This window comes from Balaenoptera acutorostrata, chromosome 2 (assembly GCF_949987535.1).
Source record: "Balaenoptera acutorostrata chromosome 2, mBalAcu1.1, whole genome shotgun sequence".
NCBI lineage: Eukaryota > Metazoa > Chordata > Mammalia > Artiodactyla > Balaenopteridae > Balaenoptera > Balaenoptera acutorostrata.
Genome location: NC_080065.1, coordinates 153,718,449 through 153,741,618, shown reverse-complemented (window position 1 = coordinate 153,741,618; position 23,170 = coordinate 153,718,449). Strand labels below are relative to the sequence as shown.

Sequence of the window (23,170 nt, the reverse complement as noted above, 5' to 3'; positions counted from 1 at the left end):
AATATATTTCGTCTATAGGAAGACTGACTAGAAGAGGCTAACACTGCCATTGGTAAAGAAAGTACAGTCACTCATTTCAGCCTGGAGAGGCGGGTGTTTTGTACTTTTCTGTTTGGGATAGTGACCTGGTTTCTGTCTGTGTTCAGGCAAGATTATGAAGTGGTCTTGCTTTCACTTTATCTCACTTTATCCCAACCACAGAGAGGTCTTGATGAATGTTGGTATTTGGTAAGCTTGCTTAGGTTCAAGGGGAGAACACCATGACCTAGCTGGGAATGCCAGGCCAGCTCCTAACAGCACTTATGCCCAGATGCTAGTGTCAGGCCAATTCCCAGCGTCAAGGGCTGATTTTCTTGTTCTCATTGGTAAGAAGGATTAAATGAGCTGCCATCTGTAAAAATCATTAAGACAATGGCTGCTATAAAATAAGCCCTTACAAGTGTTTGTTATATGACACTAAATGCACAGGGTACGGAAGAGAAAATAGGTAAGTGGGACAACATCAAAATTAAAAACTTTTGCACATCAAAGGACACTCGACAGAGTGAAAAGGCAACCTCCAGAATTCAAGAAAATATTTCCAAATCATACTACTAATAAGTGATTGATATCCAGAGTACAGGCAGACCTCAAAGATATTGTGGATTTGGTTTCAGACCACCACAATAAAGCTAATATTGCAATAAAGCAAGTTACATGAATTGTTTTGTCTACCAGTGCATTTTAAGTTATCTTTATGCTATACTGTAGTCTATTAAATGTACAATTGCATTATGTCTAAAAAAACATACCTTAATTAAAAATACTTTATTGCTAAAAAATGCTAACTGTCATCTGAGCTTTCAGTGAGTCAGAGTAATAACAGCAAAGATCACTGATCAGGGATCACCATATCAAATATAATAAGAATGAAAAACTGAAATTTTGCAAGAATTACAAAATGTGACACAGAGACACGAAGTGAGGAAATGCTGTTGGAAAAATGACACCAATAGACTTGCTTGATTCAGGGTTGCCACAAACCTTCAATTTGTAAAAAACATAATATCTGTGAAACGCAATAAAGCAAAGCACAATAAAACGGGACATGCGTGTATATAAAGAACTCCTGGGCTTCCCTGGTGGTGCAGTGGTTGAGAATCTGCCTGCCAATGCAGGGGACACGGGTTCGAGCCCTGGTCTGGGAAGATCCCACATGCCGCGGAGCAACTAGGCCCGTGAGCCACAACTGCTGAGCCTGCGCATCTGGAGCCTGTGCTCCCAACAAGAGAGGCCGCGACAGTGAGAGGCCCGCGCACCGCGATGAAGAGTGGGCCCCGCTTGCCACAACTAGAGAAAGCCCTTGCACAGAAACGAAGATCCAACACAGCCAAAAATAAATAAATTAATTAATTAATTAAAAAAAAATAAAAAGAACTCCTACAACTCAACAACAACAAAACAACCTGATTAAAAAGTGGCCAAAGAACCTGAATAAACATTTTTCCAAAGAAGATATACAAATGGCCAATAAGTACATGAAAAAATGCTCAACATCACTAATCATTAGGTAAATGCAAATCAAAACCACTTCACATGCATTATGATGCCAATTATTAAAAAAAAAAACACAGAAAATAACAAGCGTTAGAGGGATGTAGAGAAATTGTAACCCTTGTGCATTGCTGGTGGGGTTATAAAATGGTGTAGCCACTATGGAAAATGGTATGGCAAGTCCTCAAAAAATTAAACATAGAATTACTATACGATTCAGGGATTCCACTTCTGGGTAGATACCCAAAAGAAGTCAGAGCCGGTCCTCGAACAGATATCTGTACACCAATGCTCATAGCAGCATGAATCACAATAGCCAAAAGGTGGAAATAACCCAAGTGTCTAGTGACCGATAAATGAATAATTAAAATGTGGTATACAGATACGAAAGAATAGTATTCAGCCTTATAAAGGGAGGAAATTCTGATACCTGACACAACATGGATGAATCTTGAAGTCATTATACTAAGTGAAATAAGCCGGTCACAAAAAGACACACATTGTGTGATTCCACTTATCTGAGGTACCTAGAGTAGTCAAATTCATAGAGACAGAAAGTAAAACGGTGGTTGCAAGGGGCTGGGGTGAGTAGGGAGTTAGTGTTCAATGGGTAGAGAGTTTCTGTTGGGAAGATGAAAAAGTTCTGGAGATGGACGGTGGTGACAGTTGCACAACAATGTGAATGTACTTCATGCTGCAGAATGGTACCCTTAAAAATGATATTTTAAAAAAGGTAAATTTCATGTTACGTATATTTTATCACAATGTATTTGCTAAAGTAAAAAATAAATAACAACAAACCTGATCTCTCTTCCGTCTAAATCTCCTTTCAAGATATTCAGATGCATCAGAATATCCTTTAATATTCATGACAACTTTAGGAGTTGTAGACTTTTATTACTGTTTTACTGATAAAAAAAAAAACCGAGGCATAGATGAAGTAAGTCATTCACAATCACAGTGTTAGCAAGTGGCTGAGCTATGATTTGAATCCAACTAGTACAGACTTCACAGAGTCCACTCTTAAGAATACAGTTATTCTTCATTGTTATTTTGGGGAGGGGTTTAAGAGATTTACCAGGGACTGGGGTTATAACTTCTGTTGAAACTGCCCATTGGTAAAAGAAATCTATCTTTTCATTTAATAGAGCACTGAGACATCTCTAGCAAGGGACTGGGACCACATTTTTAAATGGCTATTTCATATTATGCGAGAAGCTAGTTAGAATTAAATGTAGTCTTGAAGAAAAATTGGGAGAAGCTGAAGTTCTGGGTAAAAATTGTTAGGGGCAGGAAACTGTTAAGATGTCACATATAGGATATCTTGTACGTACCATGAAGCCAGGGACAGAGATGGAGAGGTAGAATGTACACAATGCTTATCGACCTTGGGAATTTTGTCAATAGCAAGATTATTTGCTGAGAAGAAACATTTCACTGCTGTATGTCACTTCCGTGCTGCGCATCTCCAAAGGAATTATCTGTCCATCTTGCCTGTGTGCTCATTTGCACTGTGGTGCAGAAGAGAAGTCCCAGCCCTAGCTGGGCTGGAAATTGGTGAACCTACAAACTACGTGTTTGTGTGTGTACACATGCACACGCAAGTGCATTACAAGAAGGCACAAATAAAAACAAGAAAAGGTCCAATCTCTGTTTAGCAATGTCAAGAGAGTCCCTGAGAGCTATCAATTCCCAATCTCAGAGTGGAAGACCTTGTTTCAGAGGCTGGGGTGAGGCTCTCTGGGAGCCCAGGTCAGTGGTACAGGTGCTTGCTTTTTCTGCCTGCTGGGATGGATATTGACATTTTCAACCAAGTGTCATCAGACCCCAAAACCACGCTTCTCAGCTTCTGCAGGGAAACTGCAAGGAGCTGCTCTGCATAACTGTGTAGGTCTCAATTTTGACAAAGCCCTAGAGGATGGGGTGAAATCCACACTATGCAGTAAGGGGGGTTTGGGGGGGCCTATAAACGTGGGGACAGTCTGGTCCAGATGGATGCAAGGAACTTACACACACAAAGAATGTTACAGCAAGAAGGGAAGCTCAGAGACCTTTTGGGCCAATGCTCAACCTTGACAGGTAGGGAAACCGAGGCACAGGACTATTAAAGATCGTGCTGTGAATTGAATCAGGGACAGAGTATAGAAAAACTAAGTTCTTCAGCTTCTACTTTAGAGCCTTCCCATTACACTCATGCTTCCCAAACTTGCCAGACCCTGAGAATCATCCGAAGAGAGGAGTGAAATCACAGTTCCTGGGTTCCTCCTGAACTTATTCGACCAGAATCTTCTGGAAAGAGTCAGAGGATATGTGTGTTTGCCAAGCAGTGGAGGTGAGGAGTACTTTGTGATGCTTTGTCAGTTTTTTCCCAACCTTTTGAACACTGTAACTCATGCCCCTTAATGCAATGCGTTCATTGCCTTTTGTTTCAATAAGCCACACAAATATTTCAGAGGTTAACATTTAACAGAGGGGTGGGGAGAAAAGTCTCTGGAATTAGGAAGGTTGGGTTTGAAACCCAGGCCCTTCATGTCCCAGTTTTGTGACTTTGGTCACTTAACTTCTTTGTGCCACAGTTTTCTCATCAATAGAATGGGTATGATGGCAGTCCTTGCTGCACTGGGATGTGGTGGCGGTTAAACGAAAGTACATGAAGTAAGGCATATAAAACACTTAGCATAATAGCTAGCGTGGAGGGAGAAGGCGGCCTCGGGCCGAGAGCCAATCCCATGGGCTTTGCATTTAGGGCAAGAGTAGGGGGTGGGTGTGCCCTCCCCAGCCCTGAGGTGGCATCCAGGACTCACTCCATGCTGCTGGTACGCTGGGAACCCCTCTGGAGGGGAGGCGGCCAAACCACTGCCTGGAACCAGAAGGGGATTACAGGTAGCTCTGAACATCTGACCCCGACATCCAAGTTGATGGAGAAGAACTGGGAACCAAGGGACTCATGCATAAAACAAATCCAATTTGGGAGAGGAAATGACGTTTGGACTCAATTTCCTGACCCCCAAATCAAGGGTGAAGAATGAAATCTCTCCCAGACAGGTGAGGCCTCCTTTGACTGAAGCTCCCACCTGGGGCCCCCTCTGGGGGCCTTACATTGGCTCTGCCACTACCTGTCGTGATATGTACAAAAAGTATCTTTCAAAACCTTCTCATTTAAAGACGATCTACAAAGTTCTAGAGTATCGAAAAACAGACAAAACAAAACAAAAAATAGGTATATTGAATATGTTTTGTAAAATAAGTATATTTCCCTGAGCTGGGACAGTCTAACCTGCCTTCCTTCCCCATTATGGTCCATTTTCTTCATTCATACATGATGAAAAACATTACATTTAGCAGTTACTGAAGACACTAATTAATTCATTTATTTAATAAATACTTATTGAGCATCCACTGTGGATTGACACCGGGAATCCTCCAGCGGAGGTTTCTGCATAATGAAGTGAAGCTAAGAGAAGAAAGAACAGCCTAGAAAGAACAGACTAAAGTTAAAATGCGGGACCTTAAAAGAGGTCGGATAAACAGCTTCACAATGTAGAACGACTTCTAAAAGAAAATGACTTCGCATTATCAGCACAGTCCAATCATCCATGTGCATAAGAACTGCTGTGAGCTATTCAGGAAATCCTAAACTAAATTAAATTATAGCGGGCATAATCTGTTTAAGGAGGCAAGAAAATTTGTAACATATGAAAGGAAAAATTCTTCCCCAAACCTAAAATACACAAGACACAAGGGGAAGACCTTTCATTAACTTAAAAAATTTCTGTGCACCCCCCTTCTTCCTCATCCCTCATCCCTCATCCCTCTTCCAGCCCCGTGGATGGTGGGAGAAGCCAGATCAGTGAGGCTGTCTAGGGCAGTGCTTTAGTCTTCAGGAGAGGATATCATTTCTAACTTCTCAATGGCTGTCAAGACAAATTTGTAACATATAGCATTTGCTTTTCAGGTTCTAGGGGGTGACTATCACCCCGAAGTCGGCTAATTCCTGTAAACATTTAGTTATGAGCAATGATATTTAAGGTCTACTGTCTATGGGGCATACGGTTTACACGCTCCTTTATAGAACTAAGGTTTATGGATGGACCAAGTCAAGTTTTGCCCTTGGGCTGTGCAATTTGGGCGCATTAGTAGAATGGTTTTTTAAATGGAAATATTCTCTATGGCTTATGTGGAGGGAGGTTATAAGAAATTTTGACAGGATATTCTTTAGCATATGAATGATGGCGTGTTTCTGAGAATCGTTCATCTGGAATGCACACATCATCTCCTGTAAGAGAAATTTCTTTCTGGCTTCACTATAAGGATTCACAGAATTTCCCTGATGCTGTCAGTTGATTGGCTTTTATCTCACAGATGTTGTGCATCTTGCTCTTTCTGTTTTTGCTTTGGTTTCTAGGAAGCTTAGAATCAAGTTTTCTACCTTAAATAACGAAACAGGACTTTATGTATGTAAGCCTACATGTATGTTCTTCCCCCTAGATTTTTCCCTTTATCCTTACTGTATCATTTTATAGTTCTCCAGTTTTTAAAAAAATTGCGATAAGCTGTCACAAATTATAGGGAAGATGTAAGGAAAGGAATGAATGAACGAATGAATGGATGGCTGAATTATTGAATGAGTAAAGGTCTTTTGCTGTATGATGCCAGATAAATAAGAGAATCATTCAATTAGCTAGGCAACTGAATTCCTGAACCACTCTAGGGAACCGGGAGCTTGCTGGTTTTGAAGTAGTGTGTTCTTTAGAATTAACCAAGGCGTTGCTTTTTAAAAAAGAGCTGGTCGGTGCTTTGTGACCACCTAGAGGGGTGGGATAGGGAGGGTGGGAGGGAGGCGCAAGAGGGAGGGGATATGGGGATACATGTATACGTATAGCTGATTTGCTTTGTTATACAGCAGAAACTGACACAACATTGTAAAGCAATTATACCCCAATAAAGATGTTAAAAAAAAAAAAAAAAAGCTGGGTACCTTCAATGCACTTTAACAAACTGACACTCTCCAGCAAGGACAGCTCTTTTGCCACAAAGAACCTATGGAAAGGGTCCTGGCAGAGGCATACTGGTTACATTTCTTCTGTATCATTTGATGTTACTAATGAGTATTCCAAACTCCTTTTATTTAGACTTTCAAGAAAACGAAAACTCAACCTTCTAGAGTGGAGGAGGTAAGCCAATGCTTTTAGACCATAATATGGCTGCCCGGGTATTTTCTGCCTCATATTCTGATAGCAAAGTGCAAACCCCATTCTGATTTGGAAGGTAGTCTTATTCGTCCATCTGCAGGAGCCTCCATTATGCTGCCACTGAGATCCAGATTTTTTTCTTCCAGATGAGTTATTTCATAGATTTGAAATTATGCTGCTATAGACAAGAAACATCTCTGAAGCTGACCTGCCCTGGCAGAAGGTCAGAACACAGGATGAGCCACTTGCTGGAGTTCAGCTATCTGGAAGAAAATGCTTGAGGGGATGGGAAATGCTCCTCTCCTAAGCATCTCACTAGCTGTACCTGGGTATCTGCATGATTGGCATAGATTGAAGGTGAGAGCAATTTGGCTGCAAAGGTGCCAAGGTTTTAGTACCGTCCACTAAAGAATGCACTACAGTCATAGAAAATAATGACAGTGGAGCCATAAAGGTGAAGTTTTTTTGTTGCTTTGAGGAGGTATTCATGTTGTCAAAAACGTTTTAGTTGTGTAGTTTATGTCCAGTTTGTCTCTTTAGAACAGAGGCTCTTTGGGCAGGAAATGAGTGCAGTCACTCCCCTAATGATGGGCTTCACTGACGTCAAGTCATAACAGCAACAATAAGAGGATAGCAGGAAATAATTCTTTTACTGTCATGTATGGGCTGAAGGTGTTGGAAGGGGTTTTATTTCACCTAAGAAAGAGGCAAAGACCAAACTGGACCAGACCTTCAAAGCACAAGGTCATTGCCAAGAGACCAAATTCAAAAGTTCTGTGTTATTAACCAGCTAAACATAACATAATCAATCACATGGTCGCTTGCTTTGTGCCTCCACACCGACCGAAAAATCCAGCCCCGTTTCATCAAACTCAATTCAGAACACCCAGGCACGGCTCTGTACTTTGCATCTTCTGTGTCAAATTCTATTTTCAATCCTTTATGTCAAATTTAAATTCATGGCAACTGCATTCAGATCTTGATAGACTCCCCAATTTGCCCTGGACCCCAAATCCATTCCGCAACACACACACACACACACACGTGAGCACACACATTTGAACTTGATTTGCACTCACTTCAGCGCTAAGCCAGAGTCAAGAATTTTGAATGGCTGCCTGTTGGCCGGAGCTTTAACCACTTCTCAGATAAGTACCCCCATGAAAACAAGGATATTGCACACTGGTGTCTTCACCCCTCAGGTGAAGAAATCATATCAGTGTACTTCTTGTGTGGGATGAAAATGGACCCTCAAATTTTCTGTGGTATTTTGCCCTGTTACTGAAGCTTAAATTGCTATCAATCTTAAGTGAGCTGAACAAATTGGTGTGAGTGATGAAAAAATGGATAAGTTTGACTCTGAACACACACATCTGTTGTGTCCACCAAAATGAGGTCTTGATTAGGCAGAAAATCAACAAAAACTCCCTATCAACCACTTACAGTCTGATGCAACGTCCAAAAGAAAAGAAATCACTCACAGCGTTATTACTAAGAAAACATTCTAGACAGCCCTGAGATTAAGAACTGACCCCTCTTATGGAAATCAACTTGGCTTGGGTATACATACATGCATAAAAGGATATAGTTTTTAAAAGCTCATTTTCTTGCTAATAATCATCTTTTTTAAAAAGCTATCAGCAGGTGCACCTCATTTCAAAAGCGTCTTGTACTTTATAATACAATATTCATCACAATTACATAGTATGAAATAAAAAGCAGCAAAACATAAGTGAGGATAGTTCAATTAAATGCAACATAATCTCTGCAGCAAAAAAAAAAAAGATCCTGTAGCTAAAATCAGGTTCTGATGAAAGAAAAAAGGGGAATATATTTCCACATATTTTTAATTATATAGAATTTCCTCAAACATGATTTTTCATAATATATTCCATTAAGTTAACATCATATTTGAAGAAAGAGCATTTTCCGATTTCATTCTAAGCCTGATTTTGAGCAATTACAGTGTCATTGTTCTGCGGTAGAAAGGTTGAATTCATTTACTGTGTGGTTATGCTAGTCATGATTGATGTCTCTTCTCCAAATGATAAACCAATCACCCCAATGATGTAATGTCATTTTAAGAGTGCCATAATCACATTTCTCTCAAACTAGAAGTTCTGATGAGTTCTAATAAAGATTTATGGTAGATTAAAGGCCTTTATAATATCAACAATGGATTGCTCATTTGATGAGAGATTTGATTAGGTAATTTTTTTTGAAAAAGAATATGAGTTTACTAAATATATCAGGCCTGGCTTTGAAGAAGGGCACAGGCCATCATAAGTAGCAGTACATCATTCCATCTCCTGAATGAATCATCTTAAATGTATTTACGAGGTCCTCTGTAATTGTAGAGGTTGAGGCCACTGGTGGCATATACTCATGGGTGGAGCCAAAACACAATCTCATCAAGAAACACTCCTGGCATGGAAAGCTCTGGATTGCTTTTGATGGGATATGCTAAGGAACACCACGAGTGGCCAACTCAAAAGATAACTCCAAAGCCTTGGAATTGGAAGCAATTAATTTTTGCAAATGTCTCTCCTTGGGCCCATGGGTGCTTAACCCTAGATATTGCTCAATCCTACACTCACATGTTTTGTGAACATACCACCAACAGCAGAAATTGTGAACATGCCCCCAACATTCAGAAATCTGGAGCTGAGGCGGGCACCACAAAATCCTCAAAAGGGGAATGGAACGCTGTGACCAGTCCCTTTGCTCTGTGAATGTGAAAATCACCATGAGAACCAAGGGATTTAGAGGCAGTATATATCATGGTACCACGCGATCAGCTTGTTAATTTCAAGTGAAGTGGGACAAGTAGAGGGTTAGAGGAGAGGTCACCCCCCAAACACTTCAGACTTGGCCAGACATTCAGCATTCATGTCAAGGGAACACATTTTAATCGCAAAATCATCTAAACAAGCAAGAAAGAGTCAGAAGCCAACCATCAAAAAAACAAGAGATCTGAGATACACACACACTGAGGCACGTGAGGGTGTCCGGGGTCACCTGGCTATGACCAGAATTGGAGCAATACAGCATTCAATATTCCGTCGTCTCTCTGCACTTCCCCCTTGAGACCTGCATGCTCTCACATGCAGCTGTGGGCAAATTCCTCCCACTGAAGGAGGCCCAAACTCTGTTCAGGTAAGCAATGCCTCTTCAGTAACTGCAGCCTTTAAACAAACATACTCTGGAACTGCAATGCCACCGGACGACAAGCACGCTTCACCTCCTCGCTCCCCACACCACCTTCTCCCCAGCCCTTGTTCCAGGGTTGTCATTTCGCAGGAGACTCGAGACTGTCACACACACGACACGTTCAGACACCACAGTTTCCTTACCACTGCTGGAGGCTTGCTGGGGCCCTGAGCATGCTCTGAGCAGGTATGAATTGGGGGAGAACTCCTCATCGGGGTTGGTGTCCATGATTTGATGGGAGGTGTTGCTGTCTAGCAATGGCATCTGGCAGCTAACTGGTGGAGGATTATGGGAGCTAGGCAGCTGAGCAGATGGGAGGAGGCTAGACGAGGATGTAGGTGGGATGGGACGACCTGGGAAAGAGGACAGAGGGGTCAAAGGTCAGCAATGAATGTCATGAAAGCAACCAGAGAAAGTTACATTGCAACCGCTTCACAATACAAATAGCCAAAAAAAAAAAAGAAAAAAAGAAAAAAAATGCTCCAGATATATTTTTTCAAGTGGTCTGAGGTTTCTCCAAATGTCCAAATTCATACGACCGTAGTTGTGTATTTCAGAAAATGGGCATGAGTGGAAGTATCCATCTACACAGCTGAAACGGAGTCAGTCAGGAACACATCCACTTCCTTCTCTCTCTCTCCTGCTATGGTCCTAACTGAAGTCTCCATCATCTCTCAATGGACTAGCTCCCTGAGGTTCTCCCTGCTCCCACTCTTGCCATACGCCATCTATCTCCCTTTGTCTCTCTCCCTTCTCTCCAGCAGCCAGAATGGTATTTTAATGATAGAAATTAGGTCATGTCACTCTCCTGCGTGGCGCCCTCCAATGGCTTCCCATTGCCTGCAGAAAGAGACCCAAACTCCTTATGATGTCTTGCATGTCTCTCCTGCTCTGGCACGAACTGCCTCTCTCACTCACCTCTGGAAGTGGTCCTTACCACACGCAACTTGGCCCCTTAATCTCCAGCCAATGTGCCATCTTTATTTCTGTTGCTTGAACTTGCCACACCATTCCATCTCAGAGTCGTCGCACTTCCTGTCTCCTCTCTGTGGAACATTCTCCCTTACTCGCCACCTCACTGATACTCACAGGCCTGCTTCTTCTCTTCATTCAAGCCTTCCCTGTTTGCCTTCTTGAAAACTGCCCACTTACCTGCTCTATCCTACTAGCCTGTTTAAATGTCTTTAAGCCCTTATTACTATCTGAAGGTGGATATATCTATTTATTTTATTCACCCCTGTATCCTCAGTATCTTCCTAACAAATAGCACCTGTTGAATGAATGAACAGATAAATAAGGTAGACTAAAACCAAGTTAATTAGTTTGGGGAAGAAGGGGAGGAGAAGCAGAGAGGGTGACGTATTTGCATCTGGTAGAATTGGCCCGTGCCGCCACTCTCTCCACCACGCGGTTCTTCTGGATATCACGGGGGAATTCCTACAAAGAAAAGCCACATCAGGCCACGGGGAGAAGCAGCCATCCTGGCAGGAGGTACGGGCAGTGCCTTGGAGCTGGCCTTGGGTCAAGAAGTTCTCCTCCCGCACAGAAGGCTGCTGCAACCTCTATTTTCCCATGGCAGGGAGCTCCTGGCAGCCAAATTGCTGAGTGAAGATAATTGCCATGTGGACTTTCCCCTGATTCACGCTTATGGCTTGGGGTCCTCGCGATTGCTTGCCTGCTGGTTTGTTCATTTGGGAAGCTCAGAAAATGAGCCAACAGCTGCAGCCCAGGGGATATGCCCTGAATTGGGCGTTGCGGAGGAAAGGGTGAGGTATTAAGAAAGCAAACTTAAGAACCAGGCTAGAGTTTCCACTCAGGCAGAAGAAATCTGTTTTCCTGCTTTTAGATGCGCTATGTGTGGGGAGGCATTTTCAGGCACCTCAGATGCATGTTAATTTTTGTCATCGCTTTTGAAATTGTATTTCCTGATCAACTGCTCGGTGCATTAAATGCTACTTACTGATAGACCACTGTGAATGAATAAAATGTAAGAGTGCCTCCAAAGGGCACTCTGCTGGATGCTGAGGATACGAAAAGAAATAAGCATCATCCCTGCCCTCAGAGAGCTTACAGTCTAGTGGGATAGGTAGAGAGTAAAACGCATCATTTCAATACCACATGATAAGGAGCAGGATGGTCTCATGTAAGGACATGGTTCTGTGGGGACCCAGAAAAGGGACACTTGGTTCAGCCTGGCCAGGTGGAGGTAGTGGCGGAGAGCCAAACAAGGATTCCTGGGAAAGGTGGTGTCTGGGCAATCTTCAAAAGAAGAGGAGAGGGCTTCCCTGGTGGCGCAGTGGTTGAGAATCTGCCTGCCAATGCAGGGGACACGGGTTCGAGCCCTGGTCTGGGAAGATCCCACATGCTGCGGAGCAACTGGGCCCGTGAGCCACAACTACTGAGCCTGCGCGTCTGGAGCCTGTGCCCCGCAATGGGAGGGGCCGCGATAGTGAAAGGCCCGCGCACCGCGATGAAGAGTGGCCCCCACTTGCCGTAACCAGAGAAAGCCCTCGCACGAACCGAAGACCCAACACAGCCAAAAAAAAATAAATAAATAAATAAAAGAAGAGGAGAGGGACTCCTGGTGAGAGGAAACACAACTAACAATAGCACAGAGGCATCAAACCACTAGCCTATTACCCTTTTTGAGGGTGGGAGTGGCAGAAAGAGACAGGAAATAAGGTACCCTTAAAGCTTAAATGTTAGGGGCTCAGTAACACAGTTGAAGAAGAATCATCCCTGAAACAGATCAATGGATGAATGAAGTTTGATTTGAAATATTTAATTCATTCATAACTGTTTGGGAGCCATAGAAAAGGCATGACATTCTTGTGAGATGATCTGGCAAAGGTAGACTGAATACATCAGTGTCATCAGAATCAGTACTCTCATTTAATCAACGTGACTTCCCCCCAAAGTCTTCTTCTAATAACAATACTACCATCATTATTACTATTTTAACTGCTAATGTTTTTGCACAATGACTATCTGACACTCACAGCGCCAGTCACTGTACGTAGATTATCTCATTTAATTCTGAAAACAGTTCTATGAGGTTAGAATGATTATAATCCCCATTTTGTAGATGAGGAAACTGAGGCACGGCGAAGTGAGACTGCATAGCTAGCAAGTGACAGGGGCCAGGTTTGTCTATTCCCAAATCTACCCTCTCACCCTGTCTGCATGGTGTTTGCCCAAACAGCATGGTGACAAAAAAGGAAGACGGTGACATACAAGGAGGGGAGGTGATGGACAGGAAATCATATTTCCAGTTCCCCATCTCCCCATCCCAAGGCACTCTCGAGATTTCAAATAAGAAACATTTCTTTGAATAACCATTGATAGCAGCTATCAGCTGGCAGAGTTCAAAGTTTTTCTCGTAATTTTTTTATGAAGTTCAAAGTGGCTCTTTCACAGCCATGTTACCCTCCAACCTTCTTCAAGGCTCCTGGTTGCAGATGCGTCCCGACCAGGGCACTGTGAAGTTGGCATTGACGTCCACTTAGCAGCGGGGCCCTGGCAGGAACAGATTTTAACTCACAATCAATAGGCTTTAAAGTTTGTATTATTGAGGCATATCTGAAACTGCACGTTGAAGAACAAGGGTGGCTGGGAGCCAATTTTTAAATTCCTCTGAGTGACTGAGGTGGAACTGAAGTCCAGGGGCAATTTTCCAGGAGCCTGATATGATAGTTGCTGTGAAATCATTCTTTACATGAACTTTTTGAAATTTTGTTCAGCATGAATTCATTTCCTATAGTACAGACAGAGCTGCCTTTTAATTTATACAAATACAGACAAAGCAAGAGCAGTCCTAACATGCTGAAAGCACTGGGGTTATTCCAGTGTGTTGGAATACACATCACAGAATTGTCTGATTCCTGTAAAATCCATGCCCCCTTAAAATCTATGCCTTGGTAGCGCCTTAAATTCTCTATCTGGTATCTACCACTACTTGGGAAATTTCTCAGTCCCTAGATCTGCCCCCAGTCAAATTGTATGCGGTTCTCTATTTGCTATGTCATTTGCTAATTTTGTTCACTTATGCTACATTTTTCCCCATGACTATTACAACTGACAGAGACCATCTGTACAGACACAAACGGGTTCCAAAGTACAGGGGAGAAAGCTGGAACTTATACAGGCTCACTTTATAGACCAGGATTTCTTACTAAAATACTTAGCGTGGGATGGGCATGTAACCAGGGGCTGTGTCCTTACCCGGTTCCTATTCTATGCACTACGGGGGCTCCCCGACCCCCAAACTATTTTCGAAGCATCATTCTGAATGGGTATAGAGTCCACGGCAAATATATAGAAAACTGGGTTTAATCAATCCGTTAAAAAGCAAGAGGAAACACGCAAAGGCAGCAATATGTCATTCATTAAACTCATATGGTCTTGTATATGTGTGGGTGTGTATGTGTGTTTTCCAAGATCCCCATGTAAATCAAAGTCTAATTATCTGTGTGATTGGATTCCCCACGACCTTAGAAATGGGGACCAATTCAAATTTTGCTAATTTATCTGTTTCCAAATGAATAAGATTTTGTGATGGTTTCAACTCCTAAAATTTTTCTGATTGAAAGACCTACAGCCAGACAAAATAGTTCCACGTGAACTCTGATAGATTGGGAGCGGCTGTCTGGAAGGTTGTGTTGAGAATGATTCTGAGGACTCTCGGGTTTCGGTGGTATCACCACTTAGAAAAATCGTGGACAAGGAGTGGGGGAAAGGTAGCAGATGCACAGAGCATACTTGCCATCTATGCTCCAGGACTTCATCCATCATCTGCTTCAGTCACACCTGAAAACATTATCCTACAGCATCTGCGGTTTAAGTCACATTACTTTAACTCCCAATGTCTCAATTACAGCTCTAGTTTTCTTCTTAAACTGATTTGGATCCAGCTTCAGTTCTGCCACCCAAGATTAAAGGGCTACAATCTCCTCTCCATCCCCAAAGCAGTAAGTATCATCCATGAAATTGCCACTCTGCCCAACTGTTGCTAATATATTCACTAATTTATGACGGAGGGCATGTTGCAGATCAATCCCCAAATTCACTTCAAACGAGCTCCTTTTTCACTCAAAAGATTAATGGCCAGTTGATATTAAAATGTTCTGTGTAGAAAATGTATAATTGATCTATGCAAGGGACGGGGTGTCAGGATATTTGGTGGAGTAGAGAGACATGGATGGGAGACAGTCAAAACAAAACAAAACAAAAACAGCATGAAGAATAATTACATATAAAATAATAAGTTAAATGACCTCATTACCAATTATACATGTGATCTTGCTTTGTGCTAAGCCAAGTATTTTACATGTACTCTTCTCTTTTTACATTCACAACTTTTCTATGAACAAAATCCTATTATCATCCCCTTTTACAGGTGAAGAAACAGGCTTAGATGGACTAACTTTCCTAACATTGTACCACTAGCAGAACTGGCTGGGATTTGAACTCAAGCATTCTGACGCCAAAACCCAAGCCTTCAATGGTCCATTCTACTCTTGCCCATATTAGAGAAGCGTGATTGTTAAAAAACGAACAAGGTGTGAACCCCAGACTGACTGGCCCTCTTCTGAAAGGCACCATCGAGGTCATCCTAGGTGAGGTAATTAACCATAAACAGCCACAGTGATTGCTCACACATGATACATGATTTATAAAGAGAGAAAGCTATTCTTAAGTCAGAAACGGGAAATCCTCTGCAGCTTTGTACGTTTAAGGATTAATAAAAATATAGCTTTTGTGTTAAAGCTGAGTATTGCAAAAGGACTGCATTAACAAAAGCAAAACAGTTGGTTAGAGAATTTAAACAACGGTCCTAATGACAGTTCCCAACACTAGCTATTTTATTCAGATGTCTGTCTAAATTATCCATTTCCCCCCAAATGTTTGGGGTTTGTGAAGTCCCTGTTTTTGACACAGTGAAAAGTGAGGCATGTGACTATGTATGTAAATAGAAATAATTTCCGTGCTTGAGATTATGCCCTCCTTTTTGTTTGTAGTCAATGAATAGTTGAGGGATGTGGTCCCACTTTCTCTGGAGTTCCACGAGAACATCGTTCAGGAAGGCGCATTAGATCTTTTAAGCTCTACCTAGTTCTGCACATGGAACCTGCAGAGGGCTGTGTGGCGGGACAGCCTTCAAGGTATGGTGGGCTCGGTGAGGCACTGGGCCATGGCAGCCACGGCCACCACCACATCTGCTACAAGGTACCCTGGCAACAAATCTAACCGGACTCCCTACCTCCAGCTGAAGGAACGCAGATGAAGCCACTGCACATCTATTCAGCCTATTTCATGTGCTAAGTACCAGGCTCGGGGATTTTTCACATGCCCTTCCACAGTGATCACAACAGCACTGTCTAGAGACTCAGGGATGTTAGTAACACACCCAAGAGGCAGAACCAAGATGTGAACTTCAGTTTGTGTTTTGCCAAAACTACAATGGGCTCTTCCCACACCTGGAGTTGGCTCACATTCCAACTCACCTGTTAATTGGCGTCATCATCCAACCCACCCCATTCTCATTTTCCACGCTGCCCCAAATGAAACCCTGGACTCCAATGGATGTGATCATCCAGTGGTCTTTTGCAAAGGTGTATTTCTGCCTTCCTGCCTGCAGTATTCCTGTCTCTGTACTGTGCAATCCATCCTTAGTTTCTTGGCCTACCCGCTTTTATCTGTCCTCCAAAGCCCAAGTGGGGGAATGGAGAGGGCACAGACTTTGGAGCCAGGTTGACTGAGCTCTGCCACTTTCTGTGTGAGTTTAAGCAACTAACTTTACTTCTCTGGGGCTCTTCGATGACACTAACTTCACATGTTGCTGTGAAGACTGGAGATGATATACGTAAGGCTGTGTTTGACACATGATAGGTGCCAGGGACCCAGATGGAGCCAATGGCACTTGCAGCTTATCGGTTCCAGTTGGTTCACAAGCACCTACTGTGTGTGCATGGCCGTGTGACGGTTATGGGGTCTTGTCATTCTTTCCTCTTGGGGTTGAGTCTGGGAGATGGTGAGGCTGGAAAAATAAAGCCGTCTTGCCACTCAAGGGGAGAGGCTGCCTGAGAAAGGGGTCTGCAGGGAGGAAAGTTGAGGTGTAAGATGCGGGGAGAGATATTCTGATGGCATTGTTAGGGCAGCTGGATTCAGCCAGGATTAACGCAACGCTGCCACTAAACTTTTCGATATATGAACCAATTTATTCTCCACCCAACCCTCTTTTCTTGTTTTGGTTTTTCTTTAAGCCAGCTTCAGTTGGTTTTTGTCACTCAGAACCAAAAGCATCCTGCCTAAAACTGACTACCAAGCCAAAGTGAGGAAACGATCTGGCCAATGCCATACAGTTACTTAGTAGAAGACCTAGAATACATTTCAGTGCAGAAGACCTCCAGAATTATGAAATGTTCATGTTCTATAATAGGACTGTCTTCCTATTAAATCACGAGAAATTGAACACGTGGGGTCCCAGAGAAACAATTGATGGTAGGAGGTACCTTGTCTGTTTATAAGAATATTGTGGGCATCAGGGAGTGGGGGAGAGATGCAGGCAAATGGCTGTCTCCTTCTTACCAATCAAGCACGCCCTGCAACAGCTTTCTGTCCTTGGCATTGTAGAGAAACTCGGATCACTTTCTTGCTGGACTGGACCTTACCATAAATACATTGATCTTGGGGTAGTGAGAGAGACTCACCCAAGACTCAATTTCTTGCCTGCATCCGAAATTTTAAAAAAGAACAGAGATAGTAGCTTCAATCATAACTGTAGAATGCAAAGTGATTTCAATGAACAGAGCATCTGAATATTAAAATATAGGCATGTACCCACATATATGTATATTTTTACATCATATTATGTGTTTCTATTCCCTGTAGCAGGCTGCATATATTTACATATATACATGTTAGGCTAGATCAGTCATTCCTAACAGGGGGCAATTTTGCCCCCTGGGGCAGGGGTCCCCAACCTCCGGGCCGCAGACTGGTAGCGGTCCGCAGCCTGTTAGGAATCTGACCGCACAGCAGGAGGTGAGCGGCGGGTGAGTGAGCGAAGCTTCATCTGCTGCCCCCATCGCTCCCCATCGCTCGCATTACGGCCTGAACCTCCACGAAACTGGTCCCTGGTGCCAAAAAGGTTGGGGACCGCTGCCCTAGGGAACATTTGGCAATGTCTGCAGACACTTTGGTTGTCACAATTCAGCGGGATGCGGGTGGGGAAGGGAGAGGATGCTACCGGCCTCCAGTGAGCAGAGACCAGAGATGCTGCTGCACATCCTACCACGCGCAGGACTGTCCGCCACAACAGAGAATTTCCAGCCCCAAACGTCAACAGTGCCGAGGCTGAGAAACTCTGCGTCAGCACGTGTGATGGCTTCAGATGAATATCCTTTAGGTTGCATGGTCAGTTTCTAAGTAGCTCCTTTTTTTTCCAATTGATAAGAATTCGGTTGATACTAGAAGTAAATATTAGATTCAGTTAGCTCTTCCCCCTCACCCAAGAAACCTTCAAGCAAATGAGTTTAAGTGGCAATTGGGGAATTTAAGTTAAAGAGAGGGAAAAGTTCCTCAAAGCAAATCTAATTTGTCACTGAGGGACGTTGTAAGTTGCCTTTCTCCGGAAGTGGGAGAGACCTGTTCGTCAAGAGAGAGTTGGGCTGCCTTTATAGACACAAGAGATTCAGGGGAGAATGTCCCAACTCGTGTGTAGGTGAGTGAATCTCACCTGAGGAATTTTCATGATCACCTCTTATGTCTTCTCAATGAGGCAATATCGGCTTAACCGGGTTTGAGCTATTCCAGATCAGCCCATTTCAAGTTTTTCTTTTTACAGCAGCAAGACATAATTTCCCTCTTCACTCACACTTCACTGAACTCACTAAAGCCCAGTTCAGCATCTTCTCGAAAACAAATGGTTTTCAGATGGCCCTGGCAAAACTACCTCGATTTCGCACAAGCTATTATACATAATTTATCGGAAGAGTGGCAGGCTGTTGGACTTGCCCCAGTTCAAGGGCCTCTTTCAGGAGCTTCAAGCATGAATTGTCTTCACAGTTTGGGGCTCCATGCCTTTGAGTGTCATTCCTAGATCTCACTGACAACTTGCCTGTTTATATATCACATCTTCCTGGCAGCATTGCACTTTGGAAGGTGGCAAATATAGATCAGGCTCTAGATAGAGGGGAGAGTTTATTTTTGAAGTAATATGATTTCTACAACTTTTTTAATGCCAGCCTTTTCATATTCATGAGATGAAATGCAGTGAATCTGTATAGATTCCCCCTTTGAGGACACAAATCTATTTCACCTGAAGCAACACAAATCTTTACCGAAAGGCAAGGGATCCTCAGATACGTTCTGACCAGAAATTCCTAGTTCCTTGACACATGCACCTTAATTACATCTCTCAGCTCCTTTAAAATGAGATAGCATTACTATTTTGCTGATGTGTAGTTGTTTAGATCAGTGCTGTCCGATAGAACTTTCTGTGATGACAGGCATGTTCTAGGTCGATAATGTTTAATACGTGTGATTATTGAACACTTGAAATGTGACTGGTGCAAACGAGGAACGGAATTCTTAATTAATTTAGGTTTATATAGCCACGTGTGGCTAGGGGCTACCATACTGAATGGCTCAGTCTAGGCTATGGTTCTAGCTTCCCCGTAACTGGTATCCCTCGCTCCTGTGTTTCTCCCCTCCATTCAAGAGCCAACATATTTCTGAATATACAGATTCGTTCCTGTCATCCTTCTTAAATCTCCCATGACTCCCCATTGCCTACATAATACAGTTCAAACTCTTGCATGGAATTATCTCTTGCCAGACGCCCTCATTTCCTATACCCTAACCACATCAAAGTAACTGGACTACTGAATATCTATCTTCCCCTCCCATCCCTCCTCTCTGATAGTCTCAATCTTCTCCTGCAAACCTCCAGAAAGACTCCGCTCAAGCATCTTCTTCTTTGTAAATCTTTCCTGATCACTCCACCCACTGGTTACCCAGGACATCCTTCTATCATTGTACTTGTAATATGTTAACACATTTATTTTTCTAAATGTCTGGCTCGGGACTTCCCTGGTGGCGCAGTGGTTAAGAATCCACCTGCCAATGCAGGGGACATGGGTTCGAGCCCTGGTCCGGGAAGATCCCACATGTCGCAGAGCAACAAAGCCCGTGCGCCACAACTACTGGGCCTGCGCTCTAGAGCCTGCGAGCCACAACTGCTGAGCCTGTGTGCCACAACTACTGAGCCTGCATGCCACAACTACTGAAGCCCATGCACCTAGAGCCCATGCTCCGCAACAAGGGAAGCCACCGCAATAAGAAGCCCGCGCAACGAAGATGAGTCCTGGCTTGCCGCAACTAGAGAAAGCCTGTGCGCAGCAACAAAGACCCAATGCAGCCAAAAATAAATAAATAAGTAAATAAATTTATTTAAAAAAATTCTTAAATGGCTCATTCATGAGACTATGAATGACTGGGTAGAAACTGTGGATTATGCACCTTTGTATCCTGGAACCCAGCCCAGAGCCTGTACATGGTAAATAGCAGTGCGATTGGTTGATTATAAACAATTCACTCCATGAACATTTACTGGTTGTATATCAAATGCACATGGCATTGACTTCACTGTCAGGTGCAGTGGCTGTTGGTCTTGGGTTTTTGGTGCCTCTCGGTGGGTAAATATTTTGCTGAGAAGAACTGATTCTGATTTTAAATGTACGTTTTCCTTTTAATCAAGTAGCTAGAATATTAAGTTACTGCTTCATCTGGTGCTCAGATGAAGACAGCAGTCTGTGACAACCTTGAAGGAAAAACTGACTGCTTGATTTATTAAGAGATAATATGTCAGTATCCAAGGTGGCGCCTTTCTAAGGAATTCTCCAGGGTGGTGGTATGACCATATTTTTTGGCTTGGCTGCTGACCCCAGAACCTAACCCCTGTGTAAGATGTACTCCCACTCTAATTATGAAAGCTTCCTACACTAGTGAACTGCTTGGGAGGTGTGACCCAACACTATCCAAGAACACAAGATCAAAGTGCTAAATGCAGTCCCTATGGTGTCATGAGTAACACACAGAAGATACATTGGACTGTTTCCCTGCCCTCCTGGAACCTACATTATAGTCTCAAAAGAACTTAGCTGGGGGGAAAACTTTTAGAGAAAGACTTAAAGAAACTGTATGCCCACGTCAAAACTTAATTTTCAAAAAGCTTCCTTGGAAAACATCTTCCACGACATGTAGGAATCCATCTTACTTTTACGTTCACTCCTTGGGTTCACGGTACATGGACATAATACTATTGCCAATTGCTAAGATTTGTTGAGCTCTCACAATGTACCAGGCATTATTTCCAAGCCCTTTACATATATTATTATATTTACTCTTATAACAACACATTAGGGTAGGTAATATCATCCCCATTTCAAAGGACAGAAGACTGAACTAAGAGGGGATAGGTTGTTTGATCTGAAGAATTTGAGCCCAGGCTCTAGAGCTTATAACACTGCATAGGGAATGACAATGGAATTTAATTAACCATTGTAATGACAAAGTACCCATCACTGATATGACAGTATGATTGACAGTAGAACCAGATTGAAGTTTAACTTGGCTCTGCCATTGATTTGCTGGGTGAATTTTGGCAAGTCACCTAACTTTACTGTTCTCAAATGTTTGATAAGTAAAATGTACATAAAAATACAGATTATTATAAGCATTGAGTGAGACATTTATATAAATGTTCTGAAGTAAAGGGTAAATATTATCATCCATTAGAAGGGGATGAGATAGACGTCCTATTCTCCTTTTCCAGGATATTTTGAGGAATAAATAATATCATATATGAAAGTACAATGCAAATGGTAAAGTGCTCTACACGTGGTAATTGTTTGTTCTCATAATTGGAAGCTTTCTTTTTCAAAGGCTTTGTTTGCAGATAGCAAACAGTTCTCAACTGTAAGTCTGTATTTTGCTATGTGCCTCAGGGGCAGCAAAGATAAAGCACAGGCTCTAGGTGACAGATGCTTGAACTATTTCATCTCTCTGCTGCCCAGGCTCACAGTATCCCATCCATTCCTCATTGAATGGTCCTTGATAAGGTGCTAAAGATTAGAACCACCAATAACCAAGAGAAAGGCGGAAAAGCTCCCGTTCAAAGAATGTAGAAATGTTTGAAAACTAGAATGGAAAGTTTAAACTAGACTACTACTAGGTCTAGTTTGTCAGGAGACCATGGATGTCATACACATTAGTTCATTCCTTCCCTGAATAGTCGTTTCAAAGTCATTGCCTTGTACACAAAAAATCCCCACTAATAGTACAGTTAGAGTTAGGAGGCCATGGTTCCTATTGTGGCTACCTCAGGGCTTGCTAGTTGTGTGACTTACAGTAAACCTGTAAGTCAATGCATGCAATGTTACTGCACTATCACATAACAGCACCTAGTACTCATAAGCAATGTGATGTAGTCTCGGCCACAATCAAACCCATACTCCAGTGGAGGAGACTAATATTCGTAACCTTTTTTGAGCATTCACAATGTTCTAGGCAGCATGCTTAGCACATTTCATGGTTTGTAATTTATGTAATCCTTCCAACAATACTATCTGGAAGGTACGATTATTATCCCCATTTTACAGATGAGGAAACTGAGGCTTGTAGAGCTCAAGTGATTGGACCAAGGTCACGCAGTAAGTAATGGACAAAGCCAGGATACTAATTCAGATCTCTATGATTAAGGACTGCATGGCCACAAAGAGTTATTGCAACATTAGTGAGATAAAGAGAGAAGAGTAACTAATTCCAATTACGATAAGCCGGGAGGGCAGATTAGAAAGCGTAGCAGTGTGGGGGTGACAAAACAATCTGTAGGGAGCTCTCCTTCAGCTCTAAAATTCCACAATTTCTAAATATCATCTGCCCACATAACAAGTATGGAGATCAATAATTGGGTCAAGATCACAGGCGAGGTTGCGTCCTAACAGAAATTCACAACCTGACTTGCACCTTCCCCATCTTCTCTGAACCTGGCTTCCTTTTTCCATGAAGGTCAGAATGAATCATCAGATTTCTTTTTTCAGGCACTGCAGGGTCCTGTTCTCTGAAGGCTCATTTAGAATACTCAGGGTAAACTATGCCTCCATGCAGATAACTGAAGACACAAAAAAATGGCCTTAGAGGGGCAGGAGGAAGCATTAAGGGGGAAAAAGAGG

The 23,170-nt window shown here is 42.7% G+C and overlaps 1 protein-coding gene across 11 annotated transcripts in view; it reads right to left on the bottom strand.

Annotated features, from left to right (window-relative positions):
* TENM2 (teneurin transmembrane protein 2) overlaps nucleotides 1-23,170 on the bottom strand; it is a 1,017,264-nt gene that overhangs the window by 400,199 nt on the left and 593,895 nt on the right. For 8 of the 11 annotated variants that reach the window (XM_007171390.3, XM_007171391.3, XM_057541632.1 and 5 more), the window contains one exon: nucleotides 10,079-10,288. The exons of the other annotated variants lie outside the window; for them this stretch is intronic. In XM_007171390.3, coding sequence (XP_007171452.2) covers nucleotides 10,079-10,288 — 210 coding nt within the window. The remainder of the gene's footprint in view (nucleotides 1-10,078; nucleotides 10,289-23,170) is intronic. 11 annotated transcript variants of the gene reach the window in all.